Raw genomic sequence first — 20,279 nt, forward strand, 5'->3', positions numbered from 1 at the left:
GTAAGGACGCCTTTTGACATAATTGTTAATGAAATGCCTATCTGTCTTTTGAGCCCAGAAAGGGAACAATTTAAACTGTTCAATCTCATCCCTGCAGGTAGTAAATTGTTCTTTCTGTACCTGATTTGACTCTAATTCACAGTATTTCCTCTGTTTCTTTCTCAATCCTTAAATCTCATTGGTTAAGGAGATAGGACCTATCATTCAGAGGTCCCAGATGCCCCATTATCCTCTCTGCACCATTATCAGCTCATACTCCCACCAAGTTACAGTGCAAAACATGATCGAGCTGAAGGTCGCAGGAAAGGTCTGACAGGACACACTATGTGTTGCCCCACTCCAACAAGATCTGGGCGCTGGTGAAAATCTGATAATTAGAATGTCATCCGGAAATGCTGCAATCACCATTCAAGTCAGAATACTCTGTTTTATCCTTCTATTGCATCAAATTGAGTGAGAACAAATGACCCTCTTTCGAAATCTGTGATGTAAGGGAAACTGTAACATTAATCTGCATTAGTTCAGCTATTTTTAAAACACTTTTCCAAATACTTGAGTGATTAATTACCGGTTAACTCTCACTTGCTTTGAGTTTAATGTGCATTCCAGAATAGTGTCATTAACTAGTCACAAAACTGCTTAGTACCATATATAGTTTGAATTCATCCTGCCAATTTTTTTAAAGAAGTTTTAATTTGTACCGCAGTATCTATGTAAACAGAACTTTTCTCTTATTTGATGTATCTTGGGTTTAAGTAGACGCACTGACCTCCATACTGCATGGAAGCTATGTACTGTGACCTCTACAATATTATTGGAGTACTGAATGAATTCTAGCAAGGTGGTCGCAAATCAATTTGTATTAAAAGGGATGATACTAATTTTTAAAAATTCTGTGCTTTGGTCCATTAATAGGTGTGAACTTTATTCAATGATATTGCAGTTATGTGAAGAATTTTTTAAATTTCAATTAGCAAAATGGCATTGCAAATGCTTTAGAAAACTAAGCATGTTAATTTTTCAAAATATCTATCTTCTCGCCAGTATTCCTTATGCAATGAACCATTGATCGAGCTTTCCAATCCTGGAGCTAGTGGGTCCTTATTTTACGTCACAAGCGATGATGAATTCATCATAAAGACTGTGCAACACAAAGAAGCAGAGTTCTTGCAGAAGCTTTTACCAGGCTACTATATGGTAAGAGAAAAAAATATTTAGGGCTTCCTAAACTTAGTGGAATTGATCTAGTGGAATGGTCAAATGGGTAATTTAACAGATCATTTAAAATGAAATGAAACTGGATTTAAAATAGTGGAGAATGTAAACTAAAAATATTAAGAAACACGTAGTATATTCTAAAACTGATCAAGTGATATTTTATGTTGATAACTATGCATTTGCGATGTCTGATATGGTGGTGGAAACAGATCCAATATGAGCTTTCAAAAGGGAATTGGTTAAATACTTGAAGGAGAAAAAATTGCAGGGAATGTTGGGCAAGAGCCATGGAGTGGGACAAACTGGATTACTCGTTGAAAGAGCTGGCACAGACTCATTGGGCTGAATGCCGTCCCTCTGTACTGTACTATACTATGATTCTATATGTAGACAACAACAACTTGCAACTATATAGTACCTTTTAATGTAGTAAAACATCCCAAGGCACTTCATAGGGACGGTAATCAAACAAAATTTGACAATGAGCCCCATAAAGAGATATTAGAACAGGTGACCAAAAGCTTGATGAAATAGATAGGTTTTAAGCAACATCTTAAAGGACGAAAAAGAGGGAGAGGGGTTTAGGGAGAGGCTTCCAGAGCTGAGGGCCCAGGCAGTTGACTTTGTGTAAATAATTTTGCATTAAAGGAGGATCATTTGAAAAGTTGTTTGGCGACGCAAGTTCACCATAATGGTATCTATCGAGAACGCTGCAAAAATTGCTGCTATTGAGTGTTCTCTATTCTAAATAGTAAGTGGGATATTGCCTATGATTGTAGCCTGCTTTGTGCTGTGTTTGGAGCACAGAGATGTGAGCAAATCGATGAAGTATTTGCACAGGTCACAAGATTTATTCTGAGAGATAATTTCCCCTCAGAGTATTGCTGTAGTAACTTTTAGTATGACAATTCACTGTTCACACTTGGTTCTGTAGCCTTGGCAGTGTGCATTTGCTGCTATGAAAAAATGTGGCATTGCACCCATAATGACTGTGTTGCATTTCAATTTCTGAATTGCTATTTTATATGTATATCGTTGAACGATACAGCATTCAGCCCATCGTGTCTGTGCCAGCTCTTTGTAAGAGCTGTCCAATTAGTTCCACTCCCCTGCCCTTTCCCCATAGCCTTCAAACTTTTCTGCTTCAAATATTTATCCAATTCCCTTTTGAAAGTTAGTATTGAATCTGCTTTCAGCAGTGCATTCCAGATCACAACAACTCACTGCACAGCAGAAAAGTGTCTTGTCATCTCCCCTCTGGTTCTTTTGGCAATTATCTTCAGTCTGTCCCATCTGGTTACTGACTCTACTGCCAATGGAAACAGTTTCTCCTTATTTCCTCTGCTGAAATCTCTCAGACTTTTGAACATCTTTATTAAATCGCCCCTTAACCACCTCAGCTCTTAAGGCAAACAAGCCCAGCTTCTCAAGTCTTTCCACATAACTGAAGCATTGTCCGACTTCACTTGCCATTTGAGTGGAGCAGTTGTCCACAATTTAAAACGGTCAAAGGCCATTTCCTTTTCTTCTCCTTTGATTCAGAAAATGAGGGAATAGTGAATGGATTATATTTCATGCCTAAAATTAAATGCAACTTGAAAGAAATCAAACCTATTTTTTCTAATAAAGACCTTTGTACTGTTGAGGTGACTGCAAAGTTATAGAAATAAAGAAACATAGGGTTTGTTTTCTCGACGACATGCATTTTTCTGCACTTGGGATTGTGTAATTGGGGCATGTTGACTTTGGTATTGCAGGTGTAGCTATTTAGTTTGTCTGTGGCTGTTGCTCCTGTAAGACATTTGATGGTCAGTGTCAACTAGCTATTCAACAGTTATCACAGCGGACTTGATCCTGTCCTTGCCCAAAGCCCAGGCGTATACTTTCAGTGGGGGTGGCAAGATAAACATTGGTAACACAAACGCTTGGCCAATTTTCCATTCCCAATCCCAATTTTCCACTCTTAATGTAAGTGCCATACCATTAACCCAGGTGAAAGCAGCTAAATCAGAACGAGGATTGAAACTGGTATCATCCAGATCTCTGTGTCTCAGCTGTTCACCCAGATAAGCCATTGGAGAGAACAGATTTCTGAATGATATTGTTGAAGGCCAGCAGAGAGTGTCTCCGAGACCTAGTCAACATTCCTCCCTCTGCCAACCCCACCACATTTCTAAACTTTTAGCCACTTCTAGGTTTGTCAACTACAGCACCTTTCCTCAACAGCAGTGTAGCCCCAAGCTTGTTAGAGTTTTTAAAGTTTCAAGCACCTGGCGCATTTTGCAAAGTTTGAGCTCAGCACTTCTGCAAAGCTCTTTTCTATTTCAAATCGATGACAAGAGTTGCATTCCTCTCTCCCTTATTAACTGGTCATGCATCTTTTACTGCACACAAAATGGCTGCCACATTTAGCCTACATACAAGTTATAGCCCTTCATCTGAGCAATTGATTGTATTTGACACACGTTTTGAAGTTTTTTGTGAGCCATGTGTTCAGGTTCTGTGCCAATTCAAGTCTCTCTTTCTTGCTGTGGCTGGGAGATGGAACAGAATTAGCCTTTGTTACTTGATCAATGATGGCAGAAAAAGAAATGAAAGATTTTTGAGTCCGGTATCAAGAAACAAGTGTTGGAGGAAGTGCATTTGCCGGTAACATGGAATTTCTGTGCCAAATTCAATTCCAGACAAAATCCAGAGCAAAGCTTGAAAGGGTTTTTCTGAAGACTGATGTAATACTAAACATCATGGTTAATGTATAATCCATACCTATGTACATTTTATAATGTGCCCTATCTCCACTATTGTTCCACAGGCAGGAATGCAGTTTTAATTAGTCAATATGACAGCAGGTTCAAAGCTAATGCACCTTCCATGTACTTGGGACTGCATTTATACCTAATCTATAAAGAATTTCACGTGTCAGGTTTCACGTCTGCAGTTAATTAAAATCAGCCATATCAGTCTCATTGGTACATGAATGTTGCAATTGCCTTTGATCTTTGTTGTGTGGAATTAGGACTATTCCTGTAGTCATTTAAGGGTAACCACGCAGCACTTTTTTTTTAAAAAAAAGGTTTAATCGATGTTTTTCTTCGCAGAATTTAAACCAGAATCCTAGGACACTTTTGCCAAAGTTTTATGGCTTGTACTGTATGCAGTCGGGAGGCACGAACATAAGAATTGTGGTTATGAACAATGTGCTGCCACGTTCTGTGCGGATGCATCACAAGTACGATTTGAAGGGCTCGACGTACAAACGGAGGGCCTCAAGGAAAGAGAGAGAAAAAGATATACCCACATTCAAAGACTTGGACTTTATACAGGACACACAAGATGGCCTCTTCTTTGACACTGAGACATATAATGCATTGATTAAAACGCTTCAGAGGGATTGTCGGGTATGTAGAAACTTGACGCAATAACTGATGTTGCCCTTTGTTGTTTACCTTGGGTCAATATGAATTGTATAAAATACGAAGAGATTTTAACATTCATAATTCCGCTCCATGCCCAACATTTAATTAGTTATGTTGGCACAGATTTTGCGGCCAGCAACCTTGAAGAAAGCTGCCCGCAAAGATCTTTGTGGCATGGATTTCCCCTTTCCCGACATCGGTTTGAATCTGGCGCCAAGCCAAGGGGGTCTCCTGCGTCCAGCAATAGTGATGTCATCAAGTAGGTTAAGCAGCCAATCATATTGAAGGATTTTCACATACTGCAAATCAGGAAGTAAAAGCCCTTTACTTTGAATTTTTGCATTTTACAGATAGAAAAAGAAATGATTGGGACATACACATTGGTAGAAGCTAAAATATCAAACTTTTAGAAAGATATGTTATTTGAAAAGTATATGAAATTTCCTATAATTAAAAAAAAATAGACATTCAACAAATATAAAATTACTCTTTCAGGGCCAGAGAGTCTGACTATTAGTAATTATGAACTTAGTACACTGTTTAAAAACCTAATTTAAAAATCTTATTTAATAAGGTGTAACTTTAGAAAGGGTTTTTACAGCAAGACTAAGGGCGTAAGAGTGGAAGTTCTCATCCGTTCGGTGATTTCTAATCAATTGTGCTCTGGGGGGTCTTCAACTGTGGAGAAGCATAGAATCACTGAAAGCAACTTCTGGATTTCTGTGTTATTCTGTACATGTGAGGACTGTAGGAGCTGGTGTCAGTTTCAGAGAAGTAATGACTGTGAACACTGACAGTTTCACCATTATTACTACCGCAAAATCAAGGTCATTAATTCTTTTTAAAATTGTTAAAAGTAGACACAGAAGAGGAAGGAAATGAAGATAGTCTTAGATTAAGACCAATTGGGCACAAATGGCCTGTTTCTGTGCTGTACATTCTATGCAAAATACCTGGTTTTGCCCAGGGAAGGTAGCCACGTTTAACAGAAACTCCGACAGACTAAAGGTGTTGACTTCAAGTGTTTCCCTCTGGACAGGAAAACTAGGCAGAGTGTAAAACAGCCACTTCCACCTTGTCCCGCCTGGTGAGTGCAGTTAAAATTAACGTCTAACTCCCTAATCGCTCATTTGAATTTGCTATCTATGTTGGTATTCCTGTGCAGGGTTGCCAACTTTGTTTGCATGTATTCCTGGAGGTTTCCTGACATGGCCTCCTGCCTTGAACTGTCCCACCCCCACACTCCTGCCATCAGTCACCCAATTCATCCTTCCTCACTGCACAACCTCTTCCTTTCCTGTGCCGATTGGATGTTAGTCCATTAATAAATGAAAGTGATCAAAAGAAAATGGAAAAAATGCTTTTTAATGAGTTTTCCTCCCAGCAGCGTCCTGGAGATTAATCTTCAATTAGTGGAGACTCCAGGACAATTCTGGACATATTGCTGGAGGTTACATAGAAACATGGAAGGACAGAAAATAGGAGCAAGAGTAGGCCATTCGGCCCTTCGAGCCTGCTCCGCCATTCATTATGATCATGGCTGATCATCCAGCTCAGTAGCCTGCTCCTGTTTTCGCCCCATACCCTTTGATCCCTTTAGACCCAAGAGCTATATCTAACTCCTTGAAAACATACAATGTTTTGGTCTCAACTGCTTTCTGTGGTAACGAATTCCACAGGCTCACCACTCTCTGGGTGAAGAAATTTCTCCTCATCTCAGTCCTGAAAGGTTTACCCCATATCCTTAGACTATGACCCCTGGTTCTGGACTCCCCCACCATCGGGAACATCCTTCCTGCATCTACCCTGCCAAGTCCTGTTAGAATTTTATAAGTTTCTATGAAATCCTCCCTCACTCTTCTGAACTCCAGCAAATATAATCCTAACCAACTCAATCTCTCCTCATACGTTAGTCCTGCCATCCCAGGAATCAGTTTGGTAAACCTTCGCTGCACTCCCTCTATAGCAAGAACATCCTTGCTCAGGTAAGGAGACCAAAACTGCACACAATATTCCAGGTGTGGCCTCACCAAGGCCCTGTATAATTGCAACAAGACATCCCTGCTCCTGTACTCGAATCCCCTCGCTATGAAGGCCAACATACAATTTGCCTTTTTTACTACCTGTTGCACCTGCATGCTTACCTTCAGCGACTGGTGTATGAGAACACCCAGATCTCGCTGCATATTCCCCTCTCAGTTTATAGCCGTTCAGATAATAATCTGCCTTCCTGTTTACCAAAGTGGATAACCTCACATTTATCCACATTATACTGCATCCTCCATGCATTAGCCTACTCACTCAACTTGTCCAAATCACCCTGAAGCCTCTCTGCATCCTCCTCACAACTCGCCCTCCCACCCAGTTTTGTGTCATCTGCAAATTTGGAGATATTACATTTAGTTCCCTCATCTAAATCATTAATGTATATTGTGAATAGCTGGGGTCCTAGCACCGATCCCTGCGGTACCCCACTAGTCACTGCCTGCCATTCGGAAAAAGAACCATTTATCCCTACTCTTTGTTTCCTGTCCGCCAACCAATTTTCTATCCATCTCAATACACTACCCCCAATCCCATGCACTTTAATTTTACATGCTAATCTCTTATGTGGGACTTGGTCGAAAGCCTTCTGAAAGTCCAAATAAACCACATCCACTGGCTCCCCCTCATCAACTCTACTAGTTACATCCTCGAAGAATTCTAGTAGATTTGTCAAGCATGATTTCCCTTTCATAAATCCATGCTGACTCTGCCCGATTCTACCACTGTTCTCTAAGTGCTCTGCTATAAAATCTTTGATAATGGACTCCAGAATTTTCCCCACTACTGACATCAGGCTGACTGGTCTATAATTCCCTGTTTTCTCTCTACCTCCCTTTTTAAATAGTGGGGTTACATTAGCTACCCTCTAATCTGTAGGCACTGTTCCAGAGTCTGTAGAATCTTGGAAGATGACCACCAATACATCCACTATTTCTAGGGTCACTTCCTTAAGTACTCTGGGATCCATACCATCAGGCCCTGGGGATTTATCGGCCTTCAATCCCATCAATTTCCCCAACACCATTTCTCGACTAATACTGATTTCTTTCAGTTCCTCTCACACTAAGCCCTATGTTCCCCAACATTTCTGGTATGATATTTGTGTCCTCCTTTGTGAAGACAGAACCAAAGTAAGCATTTAGTTGGTCAACCATTTCTTTATTCCCCATAATAAATTCCCCTGTTTCTGTCTGTAAGGGACCTTCATTTGTCTTCACCATTCTTTTTCTCTTCACATACCTATAGAAACTTTTACAGTCAGTTTTTATGTTCCCCGCAAGCTTGCTCTCGTACTCTATTTTCCCCTTCTTAATCCATCCCTTGGTCCTCCTTTGCTGAATTCTAAACTGCTCCTTATCCTCAGGTCTGTTGTTTTTCCTGGCAAATTTATGTACCTCTTCCTTGGATCTAATCAGTTGATTTACATCACATGAGCTCCCACCATTGGTTAGTCTACGTGCCTATCCTTGCACTGCCCTGTCTTCCCATAGCCAATTGGAAAGCAAACATTCTTTGTGATCCAATTGGATGATTCTTGACTCTCAGTTTTTTGTTCTGCCCAACTCCTATATTTTCAGAACTAATAAATGGAAGTGTTGAAAGGAGATGGAAGGAAAAAAACCACAATTTTTTTCAAATTAATCCTAAGATTTTAAGAGATTAATCTTCAATTCTTGGAGGCTGCAGGGCAATTCTGGAAGGTTGGCAACCCTGCTTCAGGAGCTCAACATAGAAGTTTTGCCAAGAAACTCCTGCATTGCAACAGTGACTAAATTTGAAAAGTACTTCATTGGCTGTAAAGCACTTTTGAATGTCCTGAAGTCATGAAAGGTGCTATGGAATTGCAAGTGGTTACTTTTCCTTCCTGCAGAGCAGAAGGGGAATGCAAAATCTGCTGTGCATCATTCTTTCCACTGGAGCACCTAATATGGAAAGTACAGTCCAGTGTATCGGAATACTTGATTTGTTTACAGATTTGCAATTTTGAATGGGAAATGCATTGGTATTAGAGCATCAGTCTGTGTGTATTACATGTTTAGTGACCATTCTGAATGATGAATTTGCTTGTCAAATGTGATGCCTGTGAAATGAAATGAAAAGTCTGTGACTGATTTAACGCAAAAAAGGTTCAGGTCATGGGAATAGGGAGTGGATAGGGTTGGGGGGAGAGAGACTAGTATTAAGTTCTTGATTGCCTCAAAACAATTGATTGCCTGTTTAAAAATAGCTTTTAAAAATTCAGCTAACTGTTGCCCTTGTTTGAACAAGTCTTCAAAAGACAGAAATACACATTTTTAAATATTTGTTTTACTAGAATACACAAAGTCAAAAAAAAGTGTAATATAACTTTAGCACAACAACCTTTCACTCATCCCTTTTCCAAAATAGCTGTTTTACATTCTCCATCTTGTGCCTCCTCTTTGCCAGGTCTTTTAACAGCAACCCCCACCCCCCCCCTTTATCAAAGAAAATGTTGCATTTATATAGCATCTCTCACAACCTCAGGATGTCCCAAAGTGCTTTACAGCCAAGAAGTACTTTTTGACTTATAGTTGCAGTTTGCTTCTCATTTACTGTTGCTATTTTATAATTGCTTCTCTTTTAGCTTCTTGTTCCCTTCTATTTATTGCCAACTACATATCCATGTCAAGTGCCTGGGAGAGAGAACAGAGTCCATGCTTGGGGAGCTTGGGATGCTAGCAATGTTGGAGATGGCATTGCTAAGATCTCACATCTGTGATTGTGTTAACCACTGCTAGGGTTATGTCCCCTCATTCTTGATTCCTCCATTGGATTAAATAGTTTTTCCATATCTACCCTATCAAATAGTCGGAACATAGTTCCAGGAGGAGGCCATTCAGCCCCTCGAGTCTTTTCTTCCATTTAATGAGATCATGGCTGAACTGCAACTGAACTCCATATAACCATCTTTGCCCCATAAATCCTTTCAACATTTTAAACACCCTGATCAGAGCACACTTCAATCTTCTATACTCTAGGGAATACAAGCCAGTTGTGTAGAACTCTGGTTAGACCACATCTGCAGTCCAGCATTCAGTTCTGGGTACCACACTTCAGGAAGGATATATCGGCCTTGCCATTGAGGAGGTGCAACACAGATTCCACAGATTGATACCGGGGCTTAGAAGGTTAACTTAAGATGGGCAAAAAAGCTGACAGTGATATGGGTAGCATTAAAGTCATCCATGAACGGCACTGTATTCCAGCAGACATAATTGAATGCTAACTTTGAGATGGAGAGCCAATCTTAACAATCCCAACTCTGGGAATGGAGTAGAAGCTATTCCAAAGAGGAAAAGCTATCCAGAAGCAAGTTCTTGGGAGATGCTGGAAAATGAGAAGGGTGGTACAATGGGTATTTTTTGTGACTTTTCTTTAATAGAAGTTTTAAGGTGTTTATAGTATTTTGGTGAAACTATACTGGCAACATTTTCAAGGATGTGATTGAATCCTTTTCCAAAAAAGGGGATTTTTTTTTTCAAGGTTAGTGTTTTTTAATTGTTAAATGAGAGCACCTTGCAAACAAGCAGTAAGCGCTCTTTGTACTTGATGAATGTGTTGGATATTTTAGTCATTGGCTTGCCCTAAAAAGGCTGCATTTTTGAGGTCAGGAACTCGTCATATAGGAATTAAATTAATTAGACATTCCCTTCATCTAACTGAGGGACTGTTGATTACTGGTTCTCCATATTATAAAGTCTTGCACCTTTCTTTAATTTATTAAAAAATCTTAAAAGGGTCGAGGCCCATACTGCAGGCGATAGATAACAATAACAGTCAGGTAAATCTTGACACCAAGCCACATAACATATTGGGAGAGGTGATGAAGCTTGGTCAAAGAGGTAGGTTTTAAGGAACACCTTAAAGAAGAGAAAATGACAGGTCTGAGAGGGAGCAGATGGAAGGAAAGGGATAGCAGTTTTTATCTTTGTCGAGAAAGGATTGATAACCACGTGGGAGACATTTGGTCTTTTCTTGTCTATAAGAAATGCTGGTACTCTCTGAAACAATCCAAGGAGACGTTCAATGCATTTTATCATCAATCCAAGGCACAAATATGAAAGAAAATGTTCTACTTGATATCTTATTACTACCTCCGTTTCATTGCGTTCTCCCCCTGCCTCAGTTCATCTGCTGCTGAAACCCTCATCCATGCATTTGTTACCTCAATTCCATCCATCTGTTGACTGGCCTCCCACTTTGCACCTTCCAGAAATTCGAGCTCATCCAAAACTGCATGGATCCTAACTCTCTCCAAGTCCTGTTCTCATAAACTCTGGAGTTTCCGCTCGAAACCTCTATCTCCTCCTTTTAAGAGGCTCCTTTTAAAACTTACGTCTTTAACCAAGCTTTTTGGTTCCCTGTCCTAATATCTCCTTATGTGGCTCAGTGTCAAATTTTGTCTGAGATCACTCCTGTGAGGGATATTGGGATGTTTTATTATTTTAAAGGCTGTATAAATACCAGATGTTGTAAGTACTCTTGGATATTATAATGCTATAATTTTCTTCATGTTCCTGTGTTTTCATTCCCCTTCAGGAGCTGAATTATGTGTTTGGATCTGATCTAATGATACCACTAAACGAGTTAATAGGAACTTGGGTGATTCAGTAAATTACTCTAAACATAAAATTACTATTGACTCCTTCTGCAGCTAGATGATAACTGGCCATTTTTATACCATCAGGTGTTGGAAAGTTTCAAAATCATGGACTACAGCTTGCTGTTGGGAATTCATAACTTGGACCTAGCCATCAAAGAAAAAGAAAAGGAGGTAGAGAATCTCCAGACTGCCTCAGATTCAAAACGCCTTGGAGGGCAGAGGGTCTTGTATTGCACAGCCTTGGAATCTATACAGGGTGCAGCTAAATCAGGGGAATCTGTTGGAATAGATGATACGTAAGTCCTGTCAATATCCTCTTGTGTAGTTAATCGATGTTCTCCTAGATGCAACGAAGTAGTCGATAAGCAGGCAAGTCATAGGCTTGCAGTTTAACTGTTTTGCTTTCCATTAGAGAACACAGTACAAAATGGACACAGTAGCTTAGTGGTTATAATACTGGAGTGGTAATCTAGACTAGTAATTGACTAATGATCGACAGTTCAAATCCATCCATGGCAATTTGAGAAATGGCATTGAAAGCTGTCAAATTGTTGCAAAAATCCTATGGGTGGAAAGCTGCCATTCTTACCCAGTCTGGCCCATATGTAACCCCAGTTTCTCATCAACATGGTTGCCTCACTCTTAACTGCCGTGAGAAGTGGCCTAACAAACCATATAGTTGTATCAAACCAGTGGAAGGTGGCCCATCATCTTGGGGCAACTTGGAACGGGCAATAAATGCTGGCCTGGCCATCGATGTCCACATCCTGAGAATGAAAACATTTGTTCAAACACCGACTAAAAGGTCTCTGGTTTAATGTTTGTCTGTGTTGAATTAATCTCAGTTGGAGTCCTACTATTGTTTGCAGTACTCTTGGTTTACAGAAGCCTATACCAGCCAAAGGTTTGTATTTTTAATACACTTCAGTCTGATAACCATGAAGATGCATTCAGAGGTACAGAAAATACATTTAGGGTCTCAGTGAGAAATAAAAATAAAAATCTGAAAACAATCGCCATAAAAGGCCAGCAATATGAATTTGGGCCCTGTTGCGCCTAAAATCTTATGCATAAATTTTCAGCCAGTTTTCAGTTTGCGTGTAAATTTAGGAATTTTGTGTAAACTGCATTTTTCTGCAGGGCGTGGAGCTATGTTGAAGAGTTTTGGGGGTGGTTTCATAGAATCAGTGCAAAAGATTGAAGAAATTTGGGCATGGTGTAAAAGCAGGTGTGAGCCACTTGCATTCAATTTTCCTCAATCCTTAGCACCAACCATCTAAATTGTGCCATTGTTCTGACTTAAGTTTTCAGGAAATTCTGGGCCATGGTCTCAAATGGCATATCTGCTCATTTCCTGGTACATTAGTAACAAAATTAAATGTGGTCAAAGTCCCTGATCATTGTATCTTTCATGGTTAAATCCAGTTTTATAGCCGAGCTTTTCTGTCTCATTTTTGTGTGTTTGACTTCTGGTTTTCAGACATGTTTTGTTACTTTTTCATTAAGGTTGTCACTAAAGACCCTACTTTGGCTATTGTCATGTCTGATCAAGCCACCTTTTGTTGGGTTATCTTCAGCTTTATTTCATGGTAGTACCCTGATTAAAATCTGCAATAATAGGCCTGACAGTCCTTGCCTATTAGTTAAATAAAAGCAAAATACTGTGGATGCTGGAAATCTGAAAAAAAAACGAAGTTCTGGAAATACTCAGGTCTGGCAGCATCTGTGGAGAGAGACAGACAGAGTTAACGTTTCAGGTCGATGACCTTTCATCAGAACTGGCAAAGGTTAGAAATGTTTTGAACAAGTGAAAGGGGAGAGGGGGTGGAAGAAGAACCAAAGGGAAGGTCTGTGATAGGGCAGAGAGTGAGAGAGTTTAAATGACAAAGATGTCATGGAACAAAAAGAGTAGTAATAGTTTTAGTAAAAGACAAAGGATTTGTACAGAGAGAGTTGAGCTTGCGGAACACCTCCACTCAGTCCACAAGCATGACCCTGAGCTTTTGGTTGTTTGCCATTTTAATTTGCCACCTTGCTCTCTCGCCCACCTTTCTGTCCTTGGCCTACTGCAGTAGTCCAGTGAAGCTCAACACAAGTTCAAGGAACAGCACCTCGTCTTCCAAATAGGCACTCCACAGCCTTCTGGACTCAACTTTGAGTTCAACAGTATCAGATCATGACTCCCATTTTAATTGTGTTTTTTTACCATGTGCTGTTCTTAAACTTGTTTTTCATGTTTTTGCTTTCGGACAGAGCTGTTCATTATTCTGCCATTAACACTCTCGCTTGTCAAATGCTTTGTCATTTCCTACACCTATTAGCACTCCATTTGCCCCTCTTTCCATGACATCTTTGTCATTTAGTGTCTCCCGCCCTCTGCCCTATCATAGACCTTCCCTTTTGTTGTTCTTCCTCTTCCTCTCCACTCCCCTTCACTTGCTCAAAACCTGTTACATTTCTAATCTTTTCCAGTTCTGATGAAAGGTCTTCAACCCGAAACATGAACTCTGTCTCTTTCTTTCCAATTAATTTATGTACATGAACCATACTTGCATGTTCTCACCAGCTTATGAGATTTTAGTGGCATCATATCAGCGAAATTAGCTAGTATGGTGATTTCAGATCAGTCCTCTACAGCAGCACTCCTAGAGATGCGAAACTTGTTTTTCTGCAAGCTTGTAACTACATGCTATTTACAACACAGAAGCTGACCATTCGGTCCAACGGCTAGGCAGGTCACACGAGCCCCTTTCCACCCCTCTTCATCTCACCCTATCAGCATATCCTTTGTTTCCGTTCTACCTCGTATGCTTATCTAGCTTTAGAATCATAAAGTTTATGGCACAGGAAAAGGCCATGTGGCCCATCGTATCTGTGCCGGCCGAAAAACGATCCACCCAGTCTAATCCCACCTTCCAGCATTTGGTCTGTAGCCCTGCAGATTGCGGCATTTGAGGTGCGTATCCAGACACCTTTTGAATGAGTTGAGGGTTTCTGCCTCAACTACCCTTTCAGGCAGTGAGTTCCAGACTATCACCACCCTCTGGATGAAAAACCTTTTCCTCATCTCCCCTCTAATCCTTCTACCAATCACTTTAAATCTGTGCTCCCTAGTCACTGACCTCTCTGCTAAGGTGAATAGGCCCTTCAACTCCACTCTATCCAGGCCCCTCAAAATTTTGTACATTTTAATCAGATCTCCCCTCTGCCTTCTCTGTTCCAAAGAGAACAACCCCAGCATATCCAATTTTCCTCTTAGCTGCATTTTTCCAGTTCTGGCAACATCCTTGTAAATCTCCTCTGTACCCTCTCTAATGCAATTACATCCTTTCTGGAATGAGGGGACTAGAACTGCACACAGTACTCAAGTTGTGCCCTAACTAATGAGATATACAGTTCTTATATTCTATACCTTGGCTAATAAAGGAAAGGATTCCATATGCCTTCTTAACCACCTTATTGACCTGTCCTGATACCTTCAGGGATCTGTGGACATTCACTCCAAGGTCCCTCACTTCCTCTACACTTCTCAGTATTTTCCCATTAATCGTGTATTCCTTCGCCTTCTTTGACCTCCCCCAAATGCATCACCTCGCAGTTCTCCAAGTTGAATTCCATTTGCCACTTTTGTGCTCATCTGAGACCATCAATATCTTCCTGCAGCCTACAGCTATCCTCCTCATTATCTACCACACCAATTTTTGTGTCGTCTGCAAACTTCTTGATCATGCCCCCTACATTTATGGCCAAATCGTTAATATATACCACAAAAAGCAGGGAGCCCAGTACTGAGCCCTGCGGTATGCCACTGGAAACAGCCCTCCAGTCGCAAAAACAGTCGTAAACAATTACCCTTTATTTCCTGCCACTGAGCCAATTTTGTATCCACCTTGCTGCATTTCCCTGGATCCTGTAAGCTCCTTGACATCCATGGGGATCTAGGTTTGGTCGTCTCATCCTTTTTCTTTGTGGGAACATGTTTACTCTGAACTTTATGAATCTCCCCTTTGAATGCCTCCCACTGCTCTGATGCTGATTTACCTTCAAGTAGCTGTTTCCAGTCCACTTTCACTAAATCACTCCTCTGTTTAGTAAAATTGGTCTTGCCCCAATTGAGAACTCTAACTCTTGTTCTATCTCTGTCCTTTTCCATAATTATGTTAAAACTTACTGAATTATGATCACTACCACCAAAATGCTCTTCCACTGCCACTCCTTCCACCTGCCGATCTTTATTTCCTAAAACTAAGTCTAAAACTGCTCCCTCTCTTGTTGGACTTGCTACATACTGGGCAAAAAAGCTCTACTGAATGCACCTCAGGAATTCTGCTCCCTCAATTCCTTTCACACTAAAACTATCCCAGTTAATATTGGGGTAGTTAAAATCCCCGACTATTACTACCCTATTGTTCTTGCACTTCTCAGAGATTTGCCTACATATCTGCTCTTCTATCACCTTCTGACTGTTTGGGGGTCTGTAGTACATCCCAGCAGTGTGATTTACCCCTTTTTTGTTCCTTAGATCAATCCATATGGCCTCATTTGATGAAGCTTCCAACATAGCATCCCTCCTCACAGCTGTAATCGTTTCTTTGACCAAAATTGCCACTCCCCCTCCTTTCTTATCCCCCTTCCTATCACATCAGAAAACCCTGTAATCAGGAACGATGAGCTGCCATTCCTGTCCCTCCTTAAGCCATGCTTCTGTAATAGCTATGATATCGTACTGCCAACTGTGCCCTCAGCTCATCTGCTTTATTTACTATACGCCTTGCATTGAAATAGATACCCTTGAGCACTGCCAACTCTCTTTTTATTTAATTTTCTAACCTTTGTTTCCTCTGTCTTTCAGACTCCTCCATTATTTTCTGCTTTCCAATTTCATTTCTGATTTTGTCCCAGCTGAGTCTAGCCTCAGGTCCCCATCCCCCTGCCAAACTAGTTAAACTCTCCCCAACAGCACTAGCAAAACGTCCCGCAAGGAACTCAGTCCCGGCCTGTACAGGTCCCATCTCCCCCAGAGCTATTCTCAATGTCCCAAGAATCTAAAGCCCTCCCTTCTGCACCATCTTTCTAGCCACACATTAATCTGTCTTATCCTTCTATTTCTATACTCACTTGCACGCGGCACTGGGAGTAATATGGAGATGATTACTTTTGAGATCCTTCTTGCTAATTTATTACCTAGTTCCCTAAATTCTGACTGCAGGACCACATCCCTCTTTCGACCTGTATCGTTGGTTCCAATGTGGACCACGGCTGCTGGCTGTTCACCCTCCCCCTTCAGGATGCTGAGCAGCTGCTCTGTGACCCTGGTACCAGGGAGGCAGCACACCATCCTGGATTCACGTCTGCAGCCACAGGAACACCTATCTGTTGCCCTGACTATTGAATCACCTATCACTATGGCTCTTCCTGTCTTCCTTGTACCCCACTGTGCAACTGAGGCACCCATGGTGCCATGGACTTTCCTCCACATTCAAGACTGAATACCTGTTGGAGAGTGAGATGCTTGGGTCTCCTGCACTACCTGCCTTATTCTTTTTGACTGCCTAACAGTCACCCATTCCCTTTCTCCCTGCATACTCTTAAGCCGTGGGGTGAGCACATCTATAAACGTGCTGTCCAGGTGGCTCCCATCCTCATGAATGTACCATAGTGTCGCCAGCTGCTGCTCAAGTTCCAAAATCCGGAGCTCAAGGTGCTTCAATTGGCAATGCTTCGCTTCAATGCTTCCATACTATTGGCCTTTACTCCACGTGATAGCAAGTTCCACATTTTCACCACTCTCTGGATAAAGAAGTTTCTCCTGAATTCCCTATTAGATTAGTATCTATCTTTTATATTAATGGCTGCTAGTTTTGGACTCCCCACAAGTGGAAATGTTTTCTCTATGTCTACCATATCAAACCCTTTGATAATCTTAAAGGCCTCTATCAAGTGCCCTCTCAGTCTTCTATTTCCTAGAGAAGAGAGACCCAGCTTGTTCAGTCCTTCCATCATTCTACCCTCTCAGTTCTGGTATCACCCTTGTAAATCTTTTTCAGTACCTTATCCTTTTTATGACATGGAGATTGAAACTGTGTACAGTGCTTGATTCATTTGAACCTGCAGCTTTACCTCAATTTTCTCACTCTTCAATATTTCCACAAGCAGAGTTAACGGGCTATGTGCTTGACTGGCAGCATCATTTTGTATTTGTTACTGTGATAGGATAGTCTGAGGACAACATTGTTATTTCTTAAAATGATTTCTCAAATCCTTATCGGGGAAAACATGGTACTGAAATGTTACTAGTTCCATGAACTTTCTCTATCATTTTATTTGTGGAACTTTGTCTTTCTGACAGATGAACCCAAGGACAGCTCCCAGTCTAAGCAGTTACTTGTTCTGTTTCATAACATTACTTGTACTGATTGCCAGCCTATTGCTGGATGAATTGTAGCATGTATCGCATTATTCTTCAGTTCCTGGTGATTGTTTCAAAAGGTATTGGCACAATAAAAATCTGATTGTATCAGATAGCATTTGTAGAAAACAAACAGGATGTTGAGCTGTGAGATTAGAGCTCTTGGGGTATATAATCTAGAAAGAAAAAAGTTTAAGCGGAGGCCTTATCAGGTGTATCAAGTATTAAATGGTATGGATAAGGGGAGTCTAAGGGGGCAGGTTGTTCAACCTTGCCCGTCTAAGAGCGAAGTCCAAAGTACGGAAAGTCCTCATCAGGGAACTCCTCTTTGCTGACGATGCTGCTTTAACATCTCACACTGAAGAGTGCCTGCAGAGTCTCATCGACAGGTTTGCGGCTGCCTGCAATGAATTTGGCCGAAACATCAGCCTCAAGAAAACAAACATCATGGGACAGGACGTCAGAAATACTCCATCCATCAATATTGGCGACCACGCTCTGGAAGTGGTTCAAGAGTTCACCTACCTAGGCTCAACTATCACCAGTAACCTGTCTCTCGATGCAGAAATCAACAAGCGCATGGGAAAGGCTTCCACTGCTATGTCCAGACTGGCCAAGAGAGTGTGGGAAAATGGCGCACTGGCACGGAACACAAAAGTCCGAGTGTATCAGGCCTGTGTCCTCAGTACCTTGCTCTATGGCAGCGAAGCCTGGACAACGTATGTCAGCCAAGAGCGACATCGCAATTCATTCCATCTTCGCTGCCTCCGGAGAATCCTTGGCATCAGGTGGCAGAACCGTATCTCCAACACAGAAGTCCTCGAGGCGGCCAACATCCCCAGCTTATACACACTACTGAGTCAGCGGCGCTTGAGATGGTTTGGCCATGTGAGCCGCATGGAAGATGGCAGGATCCCCAAAGACACATTGTACAGCGAGCTCGCCACTGGTATCAGACCCATCGGCCGTCCATGTCTCCGCTTTAAAGACATCTGCAAACGCGACATGAAATCCTGTGACATTGATCACAAGTCGTGGGAGTCAGTTGCCAGCGTTCGCCAGAGCTGGCGGGCAGCCATAAAGGCGAGGCTAAAGTGTGGCGAGTCGAAGAGACTTAGAAGTTGGCAGGAAAAAAGACAGAGGCGCAAGGGGAGAGCCAACTGTGTAACAGCCCCGACAAACAAATTTTTCTGCAGCACCTGTGGAAGAGCCTGTCACTCTAGAATTGGCCTTTATAGCCACTCCAGGCGCTGCTCCACACACCACTGACCACCTCCAGGCGCTTATCCATTGTCTCTCGAGATAAGGAGGCCAAAGAAGAAGAAGGATAAAGGGAGCCTAAAGTATTGCTTAAACAATAAGTCAAGCAAGAGTTTTAAATGAATAAACAGTAAATTTGTAAAATATAGATTTTTACAGAACTCTATGACACAAAGGTGGTAGATTATTCCAAACATATTGAAGGCATTCAAAACTCTGTTAGATTCTTGGCTGGTTAAGCTATAGAACTGGAAGGATTGATGGGATGAATTACCTTTCACTCATTAACTTTTGCTTTTTTCCCGTGGGTGCTTATGTGTCTGTCATGGGTCAATGTACAAGGAGCTTCTCCTGGCTCTTATCAAGGTAGCTGTATGGAATAGTCTACTTAGTTTTACAAATGTATCCTGATTAAAGTCAAGACATGTTTGGGAGTTCTAAGTCAGACTTTAACCTGATTTTCTTGTATTACTTCAGAATAATTGAGTTATATATGGAGATTAAATGAATGAATGAAAGAAAATGCTCAAGAAGGGGAGTAGAGACAGCCCTGGTAATTATAGACCTGTGAGCCTTACTTTGGTTGTGGGTAAAATGTTGGAAAAGGTTATAAGAGATAGGATTTATAATCATCTTGAAAAGAATAAGTTCATTCGCGATAGTCAGCACGGTTTTGTGAAGGGTAGGTCGTGCCTCACAAACCTTATTGAGTTTTTCGAGAAGGTGAGCAAACAGGTGGATGAGGGTAAAGCAGTGGATGTGGTGTATATGGATTTCAGTAAGGCGTTTGATAAGGTTCCCCACGGTAGGCTATTGCAGAAAATACGGAAGTATGGGGTTGAAGGTGATTTAGAGCTTTGGATCAGAAATTGGCTAGCTGAAAGAAGACAGAGGGTGGTGGTTGATGGCAAATGTTCATCCTGGAGTTTAGTTACTAGTGGTGTACCGCAAGGATCTGTTTTGGGGCCACTGCTGTTTGTCATTTTTATAAATGACCTGGATGAGGGTGTAGAAGGGTGGGTTAGTAAATTTGCGGATGACACGAAGGTCAGTGGAGTTGTGGATAGTGCCGAAGGATGTTGTAGGTTACAGAGGGACATAGATAGGCTGCAGAGCTGGGCTGAGAGATGGCAAATGGAGTTTAATACGGAAAAGTGCGAGGTGATTCACTTTGGAAGGAGTAACAGGAATGCAGAGTACTGGGCTAATGGGAAGATTCTTGGTAGTGTAGATGAACAGAGAGATCTTGGTGTCCAGGTACATAAATCCCTGAAAGTTGCTACCCAGGTTAATAGGGCTGTTAAGA

At 41.4% G+C, this 20,279-nt stretch overlaps 1 protein-coding gene across 8 annotated transcripts in view; it reads left to right on the forward strand.

Annotated features, from left to right (window-relative positions):
* Positions 1 to 20,279, forward strand: part of pip5k1ba (phosphatidylinositol-4-phosphate 5-kinase, type I, beta a) — a 163,958-nt gene that overhangs the window by 90,358 nt on the left and 53,321 nt on the right. For all 8 annotated transcript variants that reach the window (XM_068030551.1, XM_068030558.1, XM_068030557.1 and 5 more), the window contains 3 exons: positions 1,045 to 1,197; positions 4,317 to 4,616; positions 11,389 to 11,600. In XM_068030551.1, the coding sequence (XP_067886652.1) occupies positions 1,045 to 1,197; positions 4,317 to 4,616; positions 11,389 to 11,600 (665 nt within the window). The remainder of the gene's footprint in view (positions 1 to 1,044; positions 1,198 to 4,316; positions 4,617 to 11,388; positions 11,601 to 20,279) is intronic.

Source organism: Heterodontus francisci, chromosome 4, assembly GCF_036365525.1.
Source record: "Heterodontus francisci isolate sHetFra1 chromosome 4, sHetFra1.hap1, whole genome shotgun sequence".
NCBI lineage: Eukaryota > Metazoa > Chordata > Chondrichthyes > Heterodontiformes > Heterodontidae > Heterodontus > Heterodontus francisci.